This window comes from Mustela nivalis, assembly GCF_964662115.1.
Source record: "Mustela nivalis genome assembly, chromosome: 4".
Taxonomy (NCBI): domain Eukaryota; kingdom Metazoa; phylum Chordata; class Mammalia; order Carnivora; family Mustelidae; genus Mustela; species Mustela nivalis.
Window position 1 is genome coordinate 101,556,040 of NC_139023.1, and position 24,939 is coordinate 101,580,978.

The 24,939-nt window shown below is 37.6% G+C and overlaps 1 protein-coding gene across 5 annotated transcripts in view; it reads right to left on the reverse strand.

The window, feature by feature from the left end:
• Positions 1-24,939, reverse strand: part of NPNT (nephronectin) — an 80,246-nt gene that overhangs the window by 46,645 nt on the left and 8,662 nt on the right. For 3 of the 5 annotated variants that reach the window (XM_082729188.1, XM_082729190.1, XM_082729186.1), the window contains exons 3-4: positions 15,925-15,975; positions 256-348 (exon numbers count right to left, since the gene is read on the reverse strand). In XM_082729188.1, coding sequence (XP_082585314.1) covers positions 256-348; positions 15,925-15,975 — 144 coding nt within the window. The remainder of the gene's footprint in view (positions 1-255; positions 349-15,924; positions 15,976-24,939) is intronic. The other 2 variants (XM_082729189.1, XM_082729187.1) reach the window with 1 other exon arrangement.

Here is a 24,939-nt window from a genome sequence, read left to right on the forward strand (position 1 = left end):
CATGACTGATGCTGTGATTCTCTTATTTAAAATACATTTTAATTAGAATCTGTGAATAGGAATAAGAGGATGAAATCTGATGAAATGTATTTTAAGGTTTACCGTTATATTTTTATCTTTCAGAAAATGGCAGATCACATGTTTTAGAAACAAAAGCCATGGAAAAATGGTTTGGCCTGAGAACCTAAAACTTTTACATGAGGCAGAAACAGAGGGGGCTTATGATTGTTAATCTGTGTCAAACTGGTTTCCTACCTTGATTGCAGGTCTTTCCAGCATATCCGGGATGACATTTGCACTTGTCGGGTCCAATACATTCACCATGTTTGCACTGTGGCTGGCAGACAGCTGTGAAAAGAGGACATCGTGCATTATTTCTAGGTCAGCAGAACATCAACCAGACAGCATCTATGTCATGTAGTAGTTTGATAATCAAAGAGAAGACTAGGAACTTACATCAGAGTAGCAGAAATATGAAAATCACTATGTCTTGGAGTGGTAAGGACTCTTTAGACTTAGTAGTCTCACATACATTGAGGTGTGTGTGTGTGTGTGTGTGTGTGTGTGTGTGTGTTCATGTGTGTGAATCACTTTGAAAATTGGCTAAGCCTAAGTGCAATGTTAAAATAGTGAAAAAAATAGTGAAAAAAAATGTTTAAATAGGTAAACTATGAATAAACACAACTGATGTTTGTCAATAGTTACAATTTTATAATAACCTGTATCACAAATTTCAAATGTGTTCCCCCAAATATGCTTCAAAAGTAGTTCTCAGTCCAAAGATATGGGCATATGTGAACTTCAGATAAACTTCCCACTAAATAATACTTATTTTACTAGAAATGTTACTTCTAGTATGAAATGGTTCTAAATGAAATAAAACCCAAAACTCAGTATTTTTGGAACTTCCCCTTAAGAATACTTCTGTCATTCCGATCATTCTTAACCCTGGCGTAGTACAACTGCCGTAACCCTTGCCATGACCTATCATAGCAAACAGGAAGTTCTATTTTATGTTTATTATCTTCTACCAACCGAGTTTGTCTTTCCTCAGGATGGCAAAATGCTATAAAACATCACTCCAAGCTTTCAGTCTTCCATTCCTGCCAAGACACTGGTCAGAATTTTTTGTTTACTCTATACCAGGGGCTCTCCACTGAGCCATCTTTGTCCCCTCTGGAACATTTGATAAAAACAAAGTCATTTTGGGTTGTCACCCAGGGGAGAGGGTACTGCTGGCATCTGGCAGGCAGAATACAGGGATGCTCTAAAGTCCTACAAACAGATTACCCAGCCAAAGTGTGATGGCGCCAGACTGAGAGAGCTTGCTGTACACTGAATTGGTGCACGGTGCTATGCCAGATGTGAAAATAGGAGAAAATTCATTGTATAGCACTAGTCTCAAAGAGCTTACGACATAGATGAAGAGACAAAATAATCACTTTTCATTTAGCACAACATATGTTAACGAGCAAAATGGGCAGCACATATGAAATTTGTGAAGCCATCATCCCATAAGCATATTCACAGATTTGTACAGAAAGCTTCAGAAAAGACTTGAGTTGGTTCTTCACACATGGGAAGACAGAGAAGGGGAAGATTCTCCAAGGTAAGGAGAGTTATATAGCAAAACACTATCATTTACTCACAGGGCACCGAGGCAGAATCAAGTGAAAGAGATAGCTTAATGTCAGTGGAAAAATGAGACATAGACAATCATAGGTAAGTGGTGTCAAATGATGATGTTCCCTAAATTTCAGGCTAAGGAATATATACTTTATAGGAAATGGGAAGTTTCTGCAAGTTTATCATCATCATCATGAGAATGACCTGACAAAAATAAAATTCTAGGGATATTAACTTGGTGGTGATATGAGGGATAGACTAGAAAAAGTCTAGGTGACATGAGAAAGGCATGATCTGTTTGCTACAGAAAAGATGGGCTTCAGGAAGCACTGAGTGAGAGTCGACACATCTTGAAGCCCAAAGGGAGTGGAGTTGACAATGACTCTGAGTTCTAAGGTCCCAGACTTGACTTCCGGTATCAGCCAAGGCTGTATTCATTCTGGGATGTGCTCCTAGTTTCCTCTATATGTTCTAAGGTCCCAGACTTGACTTCCGGTATCAGCCAAGGCTGTATTCATTCTGGGATGTGCTCCTAGTTTCCTCTATCACAATTCTCAAGCTTCGTTTCCTTCAAAACTCAAATACTCCTGTAAAACTGATGGGCAAGTTATTTCTGGTGTTTTCTACATTTCCTCACTTAACCCTCGCTGACCTTTCCCTCACCTGGCACTCTATGGGGCTTATTTGCCAATCTTACTTCAAGCCTTTCCTGCTTGTTTGTCAGCCCACCTGGACCCTATCACTACTAACCCTTAGACAGTGCTGCTTGGAAGTATTAAAAAGCTTGCAGAAAGAAGGGATGAGCAGAGTAGAAAGTGCAAATGATAAGAGAAATGCAAATTTCCCTTGGAAAACTCTTAAAATCTCATTTTAGATATGGCATGAAATTAAAAAGAAAGCTATTTTGTTCATATCTGTGAGAAGACATAATCTATATAGAAGGGCCTTCCAAAATTATTCGTCAGCCAACTGCACATGAGTAGATGGTTTAGATGCAGTTTTTAAAGTAAGTCCCAGAAACAAACCAGTCTTTATGTAATTTCCAGGCCCCATAACCAAGAAATACAAGTTAAAGTTTTTTAAATCTTAAAAAAAGATTTGCCATAATTTTTAACATTTATATATGAACACAACCTGAATGAATCAATTATCACTGAAGCACCCAGAGGGTCATAATTTAACAAAAATAAAATCTCAAAATCAGTAAGTATGAGTTGAATTAATAATCCCCCCACATAGCTGGAATTTGAAAATATCTCTAAAAACATGAAAAAGTAGTTTAGGAAGTACCACTTAAGAACATGAAAAGTTGGGGCACCTGGGTGGCTCAGTGGGTTAAAGCCTCTGCCTTCGGCTCAGGTCATGAACCCAGAGCCCTGGGATTGAGCCCCGCATTGGGCTCTGCTCAGTAGGGAGCCTGCTTCCTCCTCTCTCTGCCTGCCTCTCTGCCTACTTGTGATCTCTGTCTGTCAAATAAATAAATGAAATCTTTAAAAAAAAAGAAAAGAAAAGAAAAGTTTATTGAGAAGAGGACAGGTGATGAAACAAACTCCAGGTGTAGGCTGTTTTGCCTTCTGACCCCTTGACTAGCTTGATGACCATCCATTTATCGTCCTTCCAGGTGCTGTAGAGGAACAAAGTTTTTATTGCCCCCACCCTTTCTTGTTGTTTGTTTTCAGCGCCCTAATCTTGGGCACATCAAATGCACACATTCCAAGAGGCCAAGACAGTTAATGTTTCTTACATGCTTAGAGTGTAATTCTCAAACAAACTGCTATCTGTACTTCTACCCAACAGACTGTTCACTGAAGTGACCAAGGACCTATATATTAGCCAACAGCTACTAATGGGATAGGATATTCAAAAAGTTGGGATCACCAATTTTTTTTTCTTACAAAAAGAAAACATTCAGAAAAATGTTGCATAAAAGAACTTCTTCCTATTATCTTGCTGGCATTGGGTCTGCGATGGATTCAATAAACATACGTTGAACATTTGTTACCTATATGTATTACAGTAGGCAAGTGTCGAGGAGTGGGGATGAGAGAGTCACTGAGGATATGAAACATTAGCTGTGCAGCTAGAATGCATTGGCCCAAACTGACCAAGAACTCAGAGAAAGGAGATAAAGAAGAAAGGGGAGAGGGGCAGGAGGGTCATTATAAAGTATAATCATAACAACTATGACTACGGTCCTCCCCTAGAAAATTGTCATTTGAGCAATGCCCTAGAGGTTAAGAGGTTGAGATAGTTGGGTAGCAAGACAAAAGCCTTTCAGAATATGCACAGAGGGTAGGGGAAGGGGGGGGAACGTTTTCTCAGTGAGTGCCAAGTGTTTGGGCTGAGCTACACTGTAAAGTGCTTACAACAGCAGAGGAGATCAAAAAAAAGATTAGGACAAATCATAAAAGGCACTGGTGGCAGCAATTGCTGGGTGCTTACCGGTATCTATTTTTCCCTTTTTTTTTTTTTTTTTAAATTAGGATGGCATTTCTGTTTGCTTGTTTTGGGAGTGGGGAATGAGGTAACAATGGAAAACTACATTCCCTATCTTCCCTGATAGATCTAGGTAGCCATGTGACTAAATTCTGCTGATTGTAGATAAACAGAAGTTATTGGGTGGGGTTTTTGGAATGCTACTTTAAAAGGGGGCTGACCAGTCACTGAACTACAGTGACCACTTTATGATCCTGAGAAGGAGAGCAAGAAGTCATAACAGTTACCCTAACGTAGCATCCAAGCAATTTAGGGTACTGTTTCTTGTGTCACTGTTACTTGCAGCTAAATATAATTCCTAATGGACTACCCTGAACACAAAGTCATGGAACCTGACTTCATCTGTGTTTATTATCAAGCTTGCAAATGTTTTCTTTGGTACACATTTAGGATAGAAATATTAGGAGTAGATCCTAGGAACAAAATACAACTTGTCAAATTTATTTTACATCTATGATACCGTATAATCATAGAAGTACGGGGCACCTGGGTGGCTCAGTGGGTTAAAGCCTCTGCCTTTGGCTCCGGTCATGATCTCAGGGTCCTGGGATCAAGGCCTGCATCGGGCTCTCTGCTCAACGGGGAGCTGCTTCCCTTCCTCTCTCTCTGCCTGCCTCTCTGCCTACTTGTGATCTCTGTCTGTCAAATAAATAAATAAAATCTTTTAAAAACCATCATAGAAATATCTAAAGAATTTCATTTCTAAATCTCAAGAACTAGATTAAAAGATACATATTCATCTTGAAATGAGAGAAACACTCTTCCAACTTCTGTTAAACTGGTCCCCCTCTTGGTCATCCTCTCCACTGTGTAACATGAGCTTTTGGCAATAGCATATACCAACACTTACAACCCACTGAGGATGGCAGGTCAGGGGCATAAAAAAACCCAAGTCAAAAGATTAAGTGGTTTAATACATGTATACACTGTCCACTTTAGAGTGGTCGTCTAAAAACATCAAAGACAGGTGATACACTCGATTTAAAGAAAATCACGTGTCTCTTGGTGCTAAAGGTTAATGGGAAAAAGAAGTGTTGTTCCTCTAACCTTCACATGGATCGGAGAGAACTTTGGGTCGTCCGTTCTTGGTGGCCCACTTTCCTCTTTTATCACATATGGTTTAGCAGCTCAGTAAATAAAAGTCAGGTGAGGATCACACAGCCAATAATGATAAATTTTCCCCAAAAAATTGGATGCCAAAATTAAGCCCAAATGGGCAAACCACACTCAAAATTTACTAACATTCTTACAGCATCATCTCCAAAGCATCCTTAAAATAACCTGTCACTTTTTGAACTAGAAAAAGAAACACGTCTCAACTGGCAAAGCAGACATAGCTCTTCCACATCTCTTCTGTGGGACTGCAATCTACAATCTTACCCTCGGAAATTCATCCTGATGTAACGGGGGTTCTGAGAGACCCATGAAATGAGTTTTCAAATAAGTTAGGGGACAGTAAAACTCCCACCTCAGTTCTATATAATATTTCTCACGTAAACCAATTATGGTGGGTGTCCAGTACCAACATTTGAAGAAATCAGGACATGCTGAGATGCCCAAGCAGGCGATGGCTCTGGAGAGTGACAAGGGAAAAGCCAATTCAACCACAGGTGTCCTTAGGAACTTCAGAAGGGCTTTCTAATGTAAATAAGATTGTCTTTAGAGTCCCAAGCATCACTTGTGATTTTTGCCATCTACATCAAGCTGCTCCTCAGATACAGCAGAACAAGAATCCTTGTCCTCCAGGGTGTGTGATTGAGAAACAAAGGGGATATAGAAGTAGGCAAGGGCAGGCAGGAAAATGAACAGATACAAAACTGGGAGAGTTCAGAGAGCTCTCATCACATCGCACAAGCTTCGGAGAACCCAGCTGTGGAAGAACTCATTATGAGGGAATAAGAACATATGAGGAGGATTAGCTTTTTCACGGGGCATTTGGCCTTGGAAGAGACACAGTTGTTGAAAGAAACAGGAAACAGCTCAGCGCTGTACTCATGGGGCCGAAGGACGGGAAACAGAATTCCATAGCGCTCCAGTGGAAAGGGCCTTCACCTACCCCATGGCATCGGTACGACCAAATCTAGAGGAAAAAATCCTATGGATTTTAAGATCTCCAGGGGAAAACAACTCTGCAGCCTTCGCAATATTCTGTACTCTGGTGTCCATTATCCTATTTTCAAATCTAAATTCCTGCTGTGGTTAAAAACTGAAATAAAAGTGCCTCTGATTGTTATCACGACAAAATACTATGTGTTAAATGCTCTCAGTGATACAGAACACATTTTCTGTGACTGGCTTCATTCCCACAGTATTCATAAAAGGCAGGAGAGAGACAGGCCTTATACTCAGTTAACCGGCAGAGAAATGAAAGCACAGAAAGTTAACTGACTTGCTCAATTTCAGAAAAAAATGCATATCCCCATCTCATGATCAGTCTCCTAGTTCTTCTTGTGTTAGGAACAAGGCCAGAAAGCTTAGCATTTTGAGTGGCTTTGAGGTGACAGGAGAGGAAAACCCCTAGCAAGACAGGATGAGAGGGGGAGAGGCTAAAGTGATCAGAGGCATAAAGGTATTTAAGTTACCTGTATAGGAAATGAAAGTTGCAGTTGAGAACAAAAATCTGTAATTTGAGAAAATTAAAGTAGATTTGCCAGAATATGGATATCAAGTGATCTCTACCCCACTGCTTATTCTGTAACAGATTCCTGAAGTCTGTAACTGCTATCTCTTCTAAAGTACTGCTACAGCTATCAGGGTTTTTTGATCTCACACATTGTGCCCAACATTATCTTTTACTAAGGCCTTAGTCATGATCTACAGTCAAATATTAGGTCAATCAATCAACTGATCATCGAGAGCATGAAGTTAAAATAGCCAAGGGCTTCTGGTCTATATAAGGTCATCTTCCAAGAGTAGTGTGACAACAACTTTATTTTTGTCTTTGGGAACATCTAATTCAGAGTCATTGACCAATTACCTATTTCAGCACTCACTAACTTTTTTTTTTTTTTTTTAAGATTTTATTTATTTATTTGACAGAAAAAGAGAGAGACAGATGGACAGACAAGCAGGGGGAGCTGCAGGCAGAGGGAGAAGGAAAGCAGACTCCCACAACCAGTGCAGGGAACCAGATGTGGGGCTCGATCCTAGGACCCTGGAATCATGACCTGAGCCGAAGGCAGACACTTAACCAACTGAGCCACCCAGGCGCCCCTCACTACCTTACTCTTCATTCTTGAAGTTGACCAAAGAAAATAAGTGCCTGCATCTGCACCTTCGTATTTCATACCAACTTCTGTTTAACATAATTAAGCACTATCTCTTTCCACTTAGAAAACCTTCTAGAAAGTGCTATCATTTTGAGTTTATTTGCAATTTTAATGTTTCTGCTTCTAATGGGATACAAAGGCAGAATTTAGATTAATGCCAAATGAGACTTTATGAACACATAAGAAATGGTTACTATTTATTTGGAAGTGTGAAGTAGGTTTTGTTTTTTGTTTTTTAAGTAGGTTAAGAGCAAAAATAAGCATACCTAGCCCCAGATTTTTTTTTTTTTCTAAATACCTACCATAATAAAAGGAATCAGGGCTGAGTCAGGGAGGCTGGAATATTTTGCTGTGACAAAAAGCAGGGATGAATTCAAAGAGTGATGGAAACGTGTGAAAAGGATACAGGAGCTTGGCTGGGATGTTCCCACTGGCCAAATTTGGGATGATTTGAGCACCAGGGAAAATAAGGACAGTATTTGGTAACAATTAAATAACAAAAGAACCCATACATCCAAAGAGATTCTAAAACAGGACAGAGTTCCTCTTTACAGAAGAATGACACCTAACACGTAAAAGGAATGACAGACCTTGAAAAAGGCGACTTTACAACCACCATTGAATTAATTAGTTTGAGCAAAAATTCTCCACAGATCTTAAAACTTTCATTGGTTAGAAGTTTGTTGGGAAACAGGATATTCAAACAGCTTCAATGTATCATCTGACAGCTTCCTCATTATAAAAAGAAGGTGACTTTCAGTGGAAAAATCTAAGGGACAGAACATTAATCAAGTGATCAAATTTAGCATCACCAAAAACAGAACTACATCATGTGGAAAGAGAGTATCATAATACATGATCATCTTTGTAATATTCTTGCAAAAAAAAATTTAGCCTGAATCAACTGTGAAACATTCTACCAAGCAACTGATGTAGACTCTTCAAAAAATGTCATTGTCGAGAAGCAAAAAAAATAAAAATAAAAAAAGAGAGAGAGAGAGAAAAAGTAAAGGAAAGTGGCAGAATTGTTCCAAATCAAAGGAGACCAAGAAGGAATGACAACTAGATGTACTAAGTGATCTTTGATTGGCTCTGGATACAAAAGAAAAAAATCCATAAAAATTATTATTGGGATAGTCGGGAAAATCTATATATAGATTGTTTATTACATGATATCATTGTATCTATGTTTAAATTTTTATGTATGATAATTATATTGTGGTATGTAGGTGAATGTCCTTGCTCTCAGGACATGCATGGTGAAATACTTAGCATTATGTGCCATTATGTCTCTAAGTTACTTTTAAGTGGTTCAGTGAAAGAGAGAGAAAAAAAATGTACAATGTATTAATAGTCATACATAGAGAGTATATGGGTGTTTACTGTTCCTATAGTTTCAACTTTTCTGTGGATTTGAAAATTTTCAAATACAAAAATGGGAAAAAGTTATAAAAACACCAGTAGAATAATATGCACACCTTGATAAATATTATTACTTAACTTGTGAGCCACTGTTCACTTATCAATGCACTCTGGAGAGGGGCTTAAGAATACAGGTGCTGAGACCCATGGGGTCACAGCTCTACTACTTAGGAAACATGTGACCTATGCAGATTACCCAGCTTCTCTCTGCTCTAAAATGCATACCATAGGTTAAGCCAGAGAAAGTAGCCAGAATTTTTTTTTTTTTTTTACTAAAGAAATAGTAAACCCACAGGGTGCATATAGAACTTAGCCATAGAGTTGTTGGGAATGTCAACAGAGAAAAATCCAAATAAAGTACTTAGGACAGGACCCATCTCACAGTAAGGGCTCAATACAATGCTAGCTATAATGAGCGTTATAAGGACGACAAAGAGGAAAAAGTAGCAGTGTCTAAGACACTGTTTTAAGAACTGAGGGAATAAAAATCAGTAAGATGCCAAGTCCTCATCCTCAAGAGGGTAAGTCTAGTAAGGAAACAGAAGTAAGCAAAGATGTCTTCATAACAGACACATGTAAAGGATACAGAAGAGGAAATGATCAATTACATAGTTTAAGAGACTCAGAAAAGGTTTCAGAAAGGAGCAAAAAAATCTACAAGACATCTGACATTGTAATGTAGGAATTCATTAGAATATAATGAAGAATATTTGTTTTTGTTAAAAATTATTTTTATTTATTTTAGCTGAGGAGATGATGCTGTAATTTTGAGGCTTACTGAGCAATCATCACAGAAGGCCAGCAAAATTTAATGTAACTATTCTCACCAGCAATCAAAATCCTTAAGTTTAAAAGAGCCACTGATATTTATAATGAGTTGAGCCATGTATTTACTATTAAAAAAATGGAATCACTTTTGTGATTATGACTATGTGACTATGCAGAGATTTACAGGATATGAGGTATTTGTCAGTTTGGCCTCCTGGGTTTTTGTTTTGTTTTTTAAGAAAACATTAGTTCATTAATTGTTCTTAAATTTATTAATGAAGAAGCGTAAGCAAAAATTTAGTAACCACCTAAATGACCATCGATCAAGGATTGGCTAAGTAAGTAATGGCGTGGTGGCCTCCCAGCCTCCAGTACTATGGACTGCAACCAGTCCTGATCTACGATTAGAGGGACCTCACAAACCGGTGACTTGACTATGCACTCTCCTCCTTACTCTCACTCAGTCACTGACTCCTCGCATAGGCATGTTTACTTAGCTCATCTTAGTGACTCAAACTCTGACACCACAGCTCTGAATTGATGCCTGCTGATCCCACCAGCCTCCTCTGCAATCACATCCACATATATACCAACCAATTGCAATCCCCAGAAAACAACGTATTCTGATACTTCCATGCTTTTCCATGGGATGTCCTTCCTTCCATTGTCGGCTGGACTAATACTCATTCAGGCTTCAGTACTACTCAGATTAAATGTTACCATCTCAGAGATTTGCTTTAGACCCTCATTCTGAGTTTGAAGCCCTTCTTAGTGCTTTCTATAAGCCTCTCAGTGCTTTTATAAGCATACTTCTATCATAAGTTACTTATATATGTTTATATACATATATGTACATAAATATATACACATCATGCTATATGATCATTATTACATAGTTATTTTCCTTATCTAGTTCCATTACACTTTGAGCTCTTTATTTATCTTTTAAGATTTATTTATTTTACAGAACCGGGCAAGCAGAGGGAGAGGGAGAGAATCTCAAGCAGACTTCCCGCTGAGCTCAGAGCCCAGTGCAGGGCTCGATCTCAGGACACCCAGATCATGACTTGAACTGAAATCAAGAGTCAGATGCTCAATCGACTGAGCCACCCAGGCGCCCCAACTTTGAGCTCTTTAAAACACTGTACCTGCTCTGAAACAGCAGACAGTCTCTTGGCAAAGATAGACATGACAGGCATACAAAGTATTAAGAGAATAGAGAAGGAATTTCTCTGCAAAGACGTAAGGATAGGGAAAAAACGTCAGGAAAGGCTTATAGGAGGAAATGTGAACTGAATCTTAATTGATGAGGAGCAATTCACCATGTGGATGGGTGAAGTGCCTTACATTCGAGAACCAGCGACATAGGCAAATCCAGAGACACAGCAGCAGAAGGTCTAGAAATACAAGGGAAGTCCACTGTGACAGGGTCTAGATAACCGAAAATAGTCCTTCATAGTGAAGGCAGTGTCAGCCTGGAGGTCGTTGGCCTCAAAGAATCAGGAGTCTATCCATCACTGTGAACAATCAATGGACTGTTGGTAGCAGATGCCACAGATTATATGCATCTTCAAGCATGTAAATTGGCTTCTTTTGGGAACCTGAATCAAGAGTTAAGATCTATGAACTATAACATAGGTCATAAGATAGGCAAATTAAATATATTCATTTTCCCAGTAAATTGTCCTTTCTGAAAACCACAATCTGATTATTAAGATTACATCCTATTTATCCTTTTTGTCCCTTGTATGTAGAAGTGTCTGGTCCTTACACCTTCAAAAGTGTGCTGAGCTGAACTGAACCGGACAGGGTGCAGAGGAAGCTACTGCCCTGGGTACAAAGATGCAGAAGACACAGTGAACAGCTTCATGGAACAACCAGTCTGGGAGAAAACCAAAAACATAGATCCATAAGTCACCACAGTGTAGGGCAGCACGAGACAGGCTCTATGCAAATGTTGTAACTCAGTGTAGAGCAAGGAAAGGAAACCTCTCCCTGCTGAAGTAAGGAAGGCAGAGAAGAGAAGGTAGCATCTAAGCCAGGACTTGAGGCAGGGTTGGTGTTCAGTGTATTCAGTTAAGAAAGAATACAAACTTCCAAAATAAGTGTAGTCACTTATTCCTGACAATGATTCACTTTTAGTTGAATATTTGCTTAGAATTAGAAGTCATAGTGATGCAACCAAAAGGGGGAAAATAGGACGTATCATTCATACAGGGTGATTTTCTCCCAGGCAAAATGGTAAACTGGAAAGGATTTTTTTTTTTTTTCAAAACTTAAATGAGTAGGTAACACTTCAGCCAATATGTAACATAGTATTTTTACCTCTCCCCCATTCTTCATACACGTCTAAAGTTGATCCTCTATAACACAGTAGCGATGCTTATCAATGCTGACTGAAGAAGCTGGGGAGGGAACCCTTGTGTAGGAGGACAGTGCTGGAGAGATCATCAAATCACTGCCTCGGCCCCGCTCAGATTTCACCCCCGAGCTCCAGACCCAGAATCCAACCACTACCACACCCTCCACAGCAAAGTCTCACGAGCCCTCAGAACATACCACATCCAATGTGGAAGTCATCATCTGCAGTTTCTTCTATGTTCTCTAGGTCACTGAGTAACACACCAGGAACCTGGACACCAACCTTGATTCTATCTTCGTCATTTCCCACAACCACCATCATCACCAAAAGCCACCATTTTACTGAATGTGAACTAACATGGAGCCAATTACTGAGCCAAGTGCTCTCTCATCTGATCCTCATAAAAACCCTATGAGGTGGGGCTCTTAGCTCTATTTTCCCAAAAAGAAGCTATTGTTCAGAAAGATGAAGTCAGTTTCTCAAAAACACATTTCTGAGTGGCAGCGGCTGCCACACCAGCGGCGGCTGTCTGCAAAGCCCAAGCTCCCCACCACTGTCCTGATGCTGCCTGCTTCTCTCTCCCTCCTTTTTAATTTTCTTTTATATATATATATGTATATATACATATATATATATATTTTTTTAATTTATTTGACAGAGAGACCCAGCAAGAGAGGGAACACAAGCAGGGGGAGCGGGAGAGGGAGAAGCAAGCTTCCCACTGAGCAGGGAGCCTGATGTGGGCCCAAAACCCTGGGATCATGACCTGAGCTGAAGGCAGAAGCTCAAGGACTGAGCCACCCAGGTGACCCGCCTCCCTTTTTAAAAGTATCTTTGAATCCCTATCCTTTTCTCTGTTCTTACCTCTACTACTTACGATAAAACCTAACTTGTCAGGTTTATTGTAATAGCCTCAAGCCTCAAAAAGCTATTCTCTAAATTGCCAATCAGGAGAACTTTCGGAAATTAGCCCTATAACCTTCAGTGCCTACAGGTTCCAGGCATTTGCCCTGAAGAAGTGAGCCCCATGGCAATGACCTACGTGCTTTTTCCAAACGAGACAGCTGCTAAGCCCCTCCAGTCCACTGATTCCTTGCAGTAATGCAGGATTACTGATTTTTCAGCAAACCCTGATATCCATGTTTCCTGTGAAATATTGGCAACTATTTCAAGAAATGTTAAAATCTCTGTGAATGAGACTAAATTCACCTGTATGCTAGATATGACCTATTAGCCCAGCTTACAACCTCTGAAATATAAATTTGATTATGTAATTTCCTTGTTTAACATCATTACAATGTTCCTCTGCAACTTTGGGACAAAGGCTGATCTAGTTAAGATGACATCAAAGGCCTTCCATGAGTCAGCCCATTGCTACTTCTTCCACTGCATCTCTTATCTGATGCCCTTCAAACACATACCCCATACCAGAGTAGGGTGCTTACACTTCCTAGAATGTACCCCCTGACTCTGGCTTCTAACATTTCAATGCACTTTTCTGTCTGGCCAGGGTGCCCTTCACCTGACTGACTTATCCCTCAGGATTTAGTTGGACCACTACTCCATCACTCCTGGGCTGGGATCCTGCTCCCTAAGATATGGTTTTGCAGTATCCGAGATCAAAACACACCTCTTAGCAAGTATTGTCCTAATATGTGGGCCTTCAACACTGACAGTGAACAACATGGATGCCTAGAGCTTCATCTTACAGGGATGATATCTGCAAGTGGTTATCTGTAGTTCAGAGATACCATGAAGGTAATAGCACTCAGTGTGTGTATACATACACACACACACACACACACACACACACACACTGTCAATGAAGGACTCAACTGAACACCACCAAGTCCATAAAATCTTTGATCCTCTCCAGCAAGAAGGGTCTTTTCCTCTGAGCAACCTCAACTCTTTGCCACTTTTTCCTACTTTAGAATCCTGGAAGGAATAAGAGACAATCATCTTACCAAATTAGCTCCTCACAGAGTCTATGGATCTCTTTGTACCTCTCTAGCACCTAACTTATCTCTTTGCTTCTAGTAAGCTCTCAAATGTTTGTGGAATAAACCACAGCAACTCTAAATGTTCTACTTCCTTCCAGTTCCTTTTCCTTTGGTTAGCCAATCAAAACCAGACTCTACTCTGAGGTTTGCAAATGGATATTATTAGAGAAGTGAGAAAGGAATGGTTCAGAAACATAGATAGCTATTCAATGAAAGTTTAATTTTAGAAATGAATAATGTGGGAAATCTCCTACTTCCAATTGATTACTTTCAAAAGATGGTCATATAGGGGCTCCTGGATGGTACAGTCAGGTAGGTGTCCAACTCTTGACTTTGGCTCAGGTCATGATCTCAGAGTTGTGGGATAGAGCCCAAAGTTGGGCTTCATGCTCAGAGCAGAGCATGCTTGAGATTCTCTCTTCTTCTCCCTCTGCACCCCCCCACCCCCACACTCTTCCACTAAAATCTAAAAAAATAAATATTTTTTTAGAAAAAAAGATGGGCATATAAACAAATGTTTTTAAAAACGTGCTATACCGTGAGTATTAGGATGGAATCTAATTAAACACTAGGGTGGTATTCAAAGTATTCTATATATTTTTATATATTGTTCTCTCTATATATTCTATATATTGACCACATGCTAATAATAGCAAACGTTTATCAAGAACTGTTCTGCATGAGGCACTCATGTCCAGTTGGTAAGTCCCAGGAAGAGGTTCTCAACCTGGATCTGTTGGTGAGAAAGCCCACATTCTACAGCTGACTCTTGAACAACATGGGGATTAGGGGTGCCAACCCGCCTACAGTTAAAAATCTGTGTGTAACTCTTGATTCCCCCAAAACTTAACTTCGAATAGCCTATTGTTGATTGAAAGCCTTACTGATAACATAAACAGTTTTATGCTATATGTGTCATATACTGTGTATTATACATATATGTGCATATGCTATATGTATTATATATTATATGTTATACACTATATACGGTTTTCTTACAATAAAACAAGTTAGAGAAAATGCTACTGGGAAAATTATAAGGAAAATACATTTATAGTACTATACTGTATTTTTTTTTTTAATCCATGCGTAAGAGTACTCGTGCAAACCTCTCTTGTTCGAGTCAATTGTACTTTTCTTTGGCATTGCCTCCTTAACCTCAGCCCTATCTCTTCTCATTAATCCTGTGACTCTTAACAGTTTATGAGATACATACACTGAGATTTTTTTAAGTGTCTCTGAACAAAGAAATTCCTTAACTTTTATTTCTAGCACTACCAATTTTTTCCCCAAATGTTTTTATTGAAATCCTCTCTTAAGATCATGTGATAGTATCTTTCACCTATCAGTTTAAAGTACATTGTCTTCTCGGCCCCCATTCCATCAAAAAGAATTTCATGTATTTCACCAAAATTTTCCACTAAAACGCCATAAGGGTGATTCATTAAGTGACATTATTCACTTTCAAAAATATTTTTAAAAAGGAATCTTCTATGTACCAAGACAATATAACATAAAAACTCATAGGTCTGACTATAAGATCTTATATATTTCATACAATAAAAATATTTCTTACCTGAATTTTTCCAAGAATTAGTGAATATGAGATACAATTCCCTCAGGTTAATGATAGGCTGGTGTTAGTAATTTCTTTTTTTTAATTTCCTTCCTTAAGTATTAAAAATATAAACTGTCCTTTAGGTTAGAATGGAGGTCAATTTATTAGATTCATAAGACAGGAGAAAGGAATTATAAACTGAAAGGGAAAAGTTTAATGTAATAACTGAAATGAAATGAACTTGTATAATTATGAACAGAATAAACACATCTCCAAAAAACATAGTTTTCCCCAAAATTGGCAACTCAAAAACACAACTAACATTGTTTTATTGATAGCTCTGTAAAGTTATTATCTAGAGGTTATGCCTTTCAAGACATAGATTAGCCAAAATTATTTCAAGAAATATGTTCATCTAACCTTTGAGCTGGCACCTTATCCTGGCTAGTCTCTGTCTTAAGACGTAGAAAGCTGCAAAACAAATGTCCAAAAAAAGAAATTCCAGATCTTTTCTCTGTAAGGAGGCTGGACTTGGGTATTTAGCAACTTGTTACATTCCCGGAGACTTACACATATTCAACGCTCAGTGCTTTTCTGAAATAAAAAAAAAAATCTAGGACATGTTTAAAATAGTAATATTTTAGTCACCATTTTGTCATTCAAAAACATTCTGTAACAAAAATATTGACCAATAATTGAAGTTGTGCTATTCTTTCATAGTCCAAATTCTAAATCAGAGTATTTCGGACCTCTTGCAGCACTGTACCTTCCAATCCAATTTTTCATTTTCAGAATATTAATTTTGGTTCCAAGAGACAGTATCCTTTTATTTAAATGAGTGTTGGACAAAATATCTGAAAAAAATTAAAACTTTGGATCAATTAATAACCAAGGATGGTAGTTTTTTAATTGATAGATCTTTACTTACCTGTTTCTTACATACTTTGTGTTCCCTTTTCTCTCCAACTTTGGGGAGGAAATGTTAAGATTTGTTTTTTCTTTCCTTCCACGGCATTTTCTTCTTGCATGGCTGCTTTGGTTGTCAATAGCAACAAGAATTACCGTGAAAGCTCAGCCATTTCACTTGAAGATACATAAATAACCCAGTTTAATGAAAGTAAATGGAAGAATCTTGAAACAATACTAATCGTGGCTAGGGTTTGACCAGCTTAGAGGTCCTAGAGGTAAGGGAAGAGATGATTTATTACTTCTCTGTGAATTAACACCTTCCCTCTTTAAAGCATAAAATATTCACTTTTATTTTTGATTTGTGCTTTTATTTGCATAAATCAAAGTTAGGTGAATGAAGCCTTCTTTGGGATAATAGCAGAAGAGAAATAGTCCAAGACCAAATTGATTCAATTAAAGTAATAATTTAACTATTGATCCAGAATGATTGTTCTGTATTTTTCAAGGCCCACATATTGTTATATATACATATATATCTGTTTGTTAGAGGTTTTTTTTTTCCACATTGATTAGGTTCATAACAAATTAGTGTTTTGTATCTATTGTTATTTATGTTGTTAATTTTAAAAGAACTCACCATACCTTGATGTTAACACATTTCTTAAAATAGAATAATGAAATATATCAAGTACAATCTTAGCAAAAAGCTGAAAGTAAATCAAAGCATAAATTGCAAATGACATTCTGGATCACGTATTAAGAAAAACTGGTTATGGTTAGGTATTAAAAGGGAAAATATAAAAGGATACCGTTTCTTTAATACTTTTTAGTTGCCAATTTTGAATAATCTAATTTATCAAGAAAAATACATTAAATGGTTTTAAATAAAGGTAAACAATAAAGAATAGCAAACATCATTATTTTCTAACTAGTTACATTAATACTAAGCAGCCAAACAGTTCTGTATAGTTTATTTTTGTCTTATAATATCTTAAAGTTGGGTCACACTTCTCCTACTTAATATAAATCAGCCTTGACACACACAGATTTAGTAAATTTTATGGTATCAATATGTGCGTCCATTAAATAAGATTTCTAGCATGAAATTTTAGCCCATGTCGCCTATTTTTAAATTTGCATTTTAAAACTATACAAAACTGCATTTTAAATCAAAGCAATGTTAAACCCAGAGTTGATTATTTCCAAGAAGGTTTTGAGGTCTATTTTCTATTGATGCATAAGGAAATTTTCAAAGGCAGTGGTCACCATAATTTTTGTGAAAGCTGCTCCAAATAAATACCCTACATGTATTTTTTATGGTATAAACTCCATTGTAAGAAGTGCTAAAATAGGATTCATTAGTAGCAAATAATGTAGAAAAATCTGTCCCATCATCTCCTGATACAGTTTCTCATAGCCACTGTAAACAGCCACAGTAGTAAACATATGCGACTCTGACAGCAAAGCCACTCATAGTTTAGGAGTTTAGACCTCTCTCCTGTGACCTGCCCCGAACCACTATTTCAGTTCATCTGAATGTTGATACCACGCACTTTGCTGAGGGCTCTAACCAATAACAGGCATGGTTAAAAATAACAAGCACTCTGATGCTTTTATGAAATTGTGAGAAACTAAGTCTAATAATTCAATTAAATCTATCTAAGTAAATCTGGTGAAACTAAACCATTTGGAGATTAGTTTTCCTAGCCTGCAAAACACGGGTTTTTAGAATTGAAATTGGACATTTAAAAAAATGAGGGCTAAGAAAGCCCTAAGGAACTGGCCCCATCTATTATCCACAAGTATGCCTATCTGCTAGAATACAGTTTACTGTAAATTTAATTATAAAATGCCCAAATGTTAGGCCAAGCACAACCTTTGAAAAGGAAATAATGAAATACCCCAGACTAATAGGACAGATAAAATTACCACATGCTCCAGATAGGAGTCACACATGCCTCTTAAGCAAAGAGCACAGCCTGACATATGCACATTTTCACAGGAGACAAACGCCAGGTACATGCATGAAAGGGAAAGGTCCTGCCTGACCCTGTCCTCCTACCTCCCAACCATAATCTGCAGCTAGGAAAAGTAGTAGCTCTAAAAATTTCTCTACACCCCAACCTTAAATTTCACGCTGTATTTCTCATTGTCAAAAAATTTATACTAGCCCAGGAAACTCTATTCATAGACAACTACCCCATGCCAGATATTTAAGACACCAAGATCCAGGACAAGAGATCCCATGAATAGCATTTTAAGTATTTTGGATAATCCTAACTTTCAGACCACTACTTTTTAAGTATTAGAGCTATAGAATTCATCAGAATCCAAAAGAAGATTAGAGAACAGAACATATCTACAAATCATTTCTTTATAGTTTTCCCCCAATTCCCCAAATAGTTTCCAAAAAAAATAATTCTGCATTAGTTGGGAATGTCTTAATTCCTGCCCATAGATACCAAGATATGATGAACCTTTTAATTCACTGATGATTTTAAAACTCAATCCAGAAATAAATAAGTAAAAATAAAAATCCAAGGGACAAAGGACTTTGAACCACCATTATCTATGTGAAACACCATGAAGTATTTATGTAATCATACGGATATGGGACAATTTATCCAGTAGAAACTATTACCATAGTAAATGTGTATGATATAAAATCAGCTATAAATACCCATGCATGTTAATATATATATATATATATATAGCTAAGTGTGAACTGCAATTTGTGTTTCTTCTATTTGCTATTTGTTGGCATGCAAACATTTGACAGGTAATTATTAAGCACTTACAAATCTTAATGTTGAAATGAAAGAGTACCAAAGACTTTAGAAAAATATTTTGGGTGGCAGGAAGCTTATATTTGGATAGTCTATCTGTGGAACTAGTTTCTGTAAATGTCGCAACACATACCTTTGACCATTTAGGGATCTCTCCTAGAAACTGAGTTTGAGAACCCTAATGTATGAAAATAAGGGAAATATTTTTGAAAAACAACATAATTTTTGACAAGGTAAGCATAAATCGAGAAATTTCCAATTGTTTCTTCCTTTGTGTATACCAGTGTAAATTTAATCCATGATGACATATTTCCTAAAATCTGACCATAAATCAATACTATCTATAAAAGGCAACCCCAACCTTGTGATAGGATGATGTTACAATAGGAAAACGTGTCAGCTCTGGAGAATTTATTATCAGTAATCTACAGAATGGTTAAAAAGATACTGACCAAATGAAGTGTTCCATTTTAAACTTAATTGACTCTAGGTTATCCACATGCAAATAACTGATGGCAAATCCTTAGTCTCAAACTGCCTCTCTCCGTACATCTAGTACATAAGCAAGGATGTCTCTCTAGCCTTTAGTCAGGGTATGGTGAAAAATGAGGGTCTCTAATAAATTATAAATTTTTAAATTTATAATGAATATATAAATAAAAAAGGTTTTTTTTCTTCAAAGTCTACTGTATTCTAAAGCCAAGAAATTGCCTTGCCTATTCATATCTTTTTCCTTGCATAATGACAATAACAAGTTCACTTCACATTGTTTATTATTAAGACTAAGTTAGAAGTAAAATTATTGAGAGAATCTATGAAAGAATATGGAATGAACACATAGATATCTGGCACTATTTTACTACACATAACATTTTATCCGATTAAGGCTTTAATGTATTCCTTTATGCTGGCTTTATTAGTAATTTTATTAGAAAATTCTATTATGACCACAATTATATCTTTAATTATGCACTACTATTAATTAAATGATGATATCAGAAAGCTGAAAACCTTTATAGCATTAAAACATAAAATTTATGGGGCACCTGGGTGGCTCAGTGGGTTAAGCCTCTGCCTTCGGCTCAGGTCATGATCTCAGGGTCCTGGGATCGAGCCCCACATCAGGCTCTCTGCTCAGCGGGGAGCCTGCTTCCCCCTCTCTCTCTCTCTGCCTGCCTCTCTACTTGTGATCTCTCTTTAAGAAAAAAAAAAAAAACATAAAATTTATTTAATTTGGTATTATTTAACTGAACTCTATACTTTGTAACACATCAATTTTTAGTAACTGGGTGTACATTTTGCAACTAATTTGTACTGGTAGACTTCCAAGAATGCACTGTGAATCACAATAGGCTATGCTACTAACGTTTTTCTATGGTTGTAGTGACTGATATCATTTTGAAATTTTTTCAAGCCAAATTATTTTGACTGTATTCTATTATCTTTGATAACGGATTATGTATTTGCTCCCATGACAGAATAGAAGGTTTTGGCTCTAAAATGTAAACTCCTTAGCTCCCTTCGAGGTTGACTGACACAGGATAACAATTCTCAAACCGGTTCGATTCCTGGGTGGTACAGATCTCTGAGAAGAGGCATTTAAAGCCTCTGCTTTCTTTCTCTGCTTCTCTCAAGGAAATGGGGAACCTCCTGGATTAGTGTCCTCTCAAGACACACACTGAGCTATCTTGCTTTGAAAGACAGGCTCTCTAAGGACATGTGTCTATCAGTGTTTCAGGTTCCATTGACCCTGGGGCTTCATGACTGCAGGAGAACCAGTGCTTCCTCACACCCCAGCGAAAAGGAGCTAAATTTGAGGCTGGTTAGGAACATGAAGAATACCTACCACAGATTCTGCTTTGAGTCTATTCAGGCCTAAGAGGCTTATTTAAAGCAGTCCTTCATGAGATCGAGGGAAACTGGGATAACAACTAAGGGTCATTTGGGCTCCTCTGCATATCTGTAACAATCCAGAGCTTTGGGGGAAATGAGCACTGATCAAGGAGTTTGTTGTTTTGGGGTTCACTGGCCCTATTTCATGGAACAGCTCAAGTAGGATAAATGATGCCTAGAGGCAATCTTTATGCCTTATCTCTTATTCCAAGCCATAATTTGCTTAGAGATGAATAAGACCATAGCAAAATTGTGATGAACTTTTATACTGATACCAATGAATACAAAAGTTAACTCATACAAGATCGATATTTAAAAATTCTCCCACTGATTTATTGACAGAACCTCCTTATACTGGATCACAGGAGATATCTATCTACACTCCAATCACGACAACTCTGGATACACACTGTACCAAGTGTTGACTGATGTTTAAAATACATGAAAGGAAGGAAATATAAAGCGTGTGGCGGGGGGGAGGTATGGGCTAGACTTTAATAATACAGCAAACTTCAGGATGTTGTTAGGGATCTTAACTTAAAACTGCCTTTTCTAACCTGGAATTGTCCATTAAGCCCTAAAGAATTCATGAATCACAGCTATTCTGAGCTGGATTGAGCAGAGATATCAGAAAGCTAATGTGTTGATAATGCTTCTTAAACTTCCATGAACTGCACTGTTAGAGTAGGGGGGCCTCATCTTAGATCAGAGCATCTTTAGGAAACAGCTTTGTACAACCACCACTGGATTCATGACAAATGTTGCTATGGCCCCTTCCCCTCCACCATTCAATCCCACTCTGTTAAGGACCACGTGAAAGTCTTCTTTCAGAACTACATGTGGGAAAAGCCATAATTTCCCCCAAATAACTGGTCTGATTTTCCCCTAACAAACATCGTGAATTATATGAGCAGTAACACTTTTCTTTTTCTGTTGGCTACCAGAAGTTAAGAGCGACATTATAAGACATAGTTAGGATCCTATGCCTAACATATCCACATGTCAATAACTCTCCTCCTGCCAGCTTACCTTTTATTGTCTCCTTATTTTTCCCCTCCCCCAGCCCTCGTTAAATTCTGTTTTCCTATTTTATTGCATGCATTCCTGACAGCCACTTCATATCCTCCCCCAAACAAAGTAGAATATAAACAAAAAGAAACAAAGGAACAAATTCTATTTCTCTTTTAAACTATCTTTTCAGGGAATCAAAAATAAAATGTGGCTGAACAGAAGGTTTCCACTGTGTAATATTATCCATGATTTAATCTCCTTTAAGTGACATATTTTATAGAAGATGATTTATAAAAATAAAATGAGTTCTTCAATTACTGTACTTCCATAAAAATAGAATGTCCCTATAAATCTCCCACATCCAAATGTATATAACAGTGATGATGAATATGCAAAGATATTGACTATATCACATTTCATAAAACCAAAATGCTGAAAATCACCTAAATATGCACAAATAAGAATTTTTAAATTAATTAGGTATTTACATCTGGTGAGGTATTATACAGCCATTTAAAAGAATGAGTCAGGGGCGCCTGGGTGGCTCAGTGGGTTAAGCCTCAGCCTTTGGCTCAGGCCCTGGTCTCAGGGTCCTGGGATCAAGTCCCGCATCAGGGTCTCTGCTCAGCAAGGAGCCTGCTTCCCCCCGCCCCTCTCTCTCTCTGCCTGCCTCTCTGCCTGCTTGTGATCTCTGTCAAATAAATAAAATCTTTAAAAAAAATAATAAAAGAATGAGTCAGGTTTACATGAACTGATAAGGACTGATATCTAAAATGTGATACATGAAAAAAGAAAACACCGAATAGTTCTTACTTTATGCTATCAACTTATAAACAAGAATAAGTTGCAAATGCTTACAAATCTCCGCAAAAAGCAGTAAGAAACCGTTCCAGGGATTGGAATTAGGTGTCAGGGAAACGGAAGTTAGAAAGACTTACCTTCACTACCTTCTCTCTCTCTCTTCAAGTCTTTTAATTTTTCACTTAGTCATGCATTTATTTTGTTAAGCAAAATGACTTTAAGACATAATTAAGATAAAGATTAGAATCACTAATGGAAATGTTATGCCTTGATTGTCTTAAAGTCATTTTATTAAAGTATTTTGACACAACAATATTTTAATGTTTCCTGAAAATCTTTTTATAACAGGTCTCCCAAAAAACTTTATTCAGACACCAAAATTCTACATAATCCTCCCTAATAATAAAAAAGAAAATCCTCTATACAAAGTGATAAAAATTATGACTGACCTATAAATAAAAGGTCAATGAATTAAGCAATTCTTTAAAGAATGTATAAATCCTTCTTACAAGTAAAAAGGACCTCACATCCATAAAAAAAAATACACAGCCAATTGTCAGGATGCCAGGTAGAAATCCTGGCAAATGGACAAACCACATTCCATCTTCCCAGTATGAGCCAGCTGCCTCTGTTCCCAGAGGAAACAGAAGAAAAAGGAGGACAAAGGTCCTTCACTGACCTACCAGAGAGGCTTTTGGGAGAAGCAGGAGGGATCAGAGTATCCTAGAATTAAGCAACAGATCAGATTCTGGATATGGAATTGCCAGAGCTTTAAGTCAGCACTCCAGTCCAGTCTTTTCCATAACTATTCACTACCAAATAAGAAACCACTTGGCCAGTTGGTCAAAACCACAAACGTATATGCCATTTGATCACACATAAAAAGTTACCTTGTAGAAATACTAGCACACATTCAAAACAATATTTCTCCATTGTATATTTCAAGGTTACTTATTTTAGAATTGTTTGTATTAGTAAAAGATTAGGATCAACACAAATGTCCATCAATAAGAAACTGATTAATAAATTATGATATAGCCATGCAATGGAATACTATACATCCATTAAAAAAGCAGGCTCCTCATGTGCTGATGATAAATAAAGCTTTCCAAGACACACTGTTAAGGAAAAGGAGCAATTACAGAACAATGTATACAGTATACTTTCATTTTTGTAAAAGAGATGGGGTAGAGAAGAGAGAGAAATTTGCCCATAAATATATAAAACCTTTCTGAAAGGTACAAAAAAAGCTGATAATGTTCATTGTTCTGAAGAGGGATACTTGAGGAAATAAATGCATTTTTTCTCACAAAGTAAGTATTTTTAAAGGATTGATGGGAAAAAAATTTTAAACCTGCATCAAGTTGGTGGGAAAGGGCTGAAACTATGTGTGTGGTGCTGAGGAAGGAGGGGGAGCACCGAGGATGAGGCCATGAGAACCCTCCTCTCCTTCCCTTTCATCTCCCACACGATGAGTATCTTCCATTACTCACTAAGAGATGCTGCATGCAATCATTCAGCATCACCGGACGATTGCTTTAAAAGCATGCAGTTGAGTAAAATAGACTCAAAATGCATATAACCTGAACTCTACAGATAAAAAGCACTCTTCAAAAATGCTGTCTATTACCTTTGCTATAACAGAGACTAAAGGAGGAAAAACACACCCATGTATTTTGAAGCTTATGGGAAAGTTTTCAAGTAGAAATACAATGTTGCTTCTGGGGCCAGAAGTGCCTGCTTGGTAGCAGTGAGTACGCCTGTATTCCTTCACTTTCTATGGCAGACATCTCTGAGGCCAGGATCTGAAGTCAGATGTAGCAGCAGACCTTGCAGCAACTCGAGTTGTTTCCCTTTCCGTGACCTAACCTCCCAGCTTAGGAAGTACCAACGTTTCTAATCCATAAGGGCTAAGAACCCCCCCCCCCCGATTAATATTAAGAGACGATGGTAGAAAAGGAGTATATCTTAAGAGCATTACATAAATAAAGATAAATTCCAATAGGAGAAAAGAAGAAGGAACTAAGTAATTTCT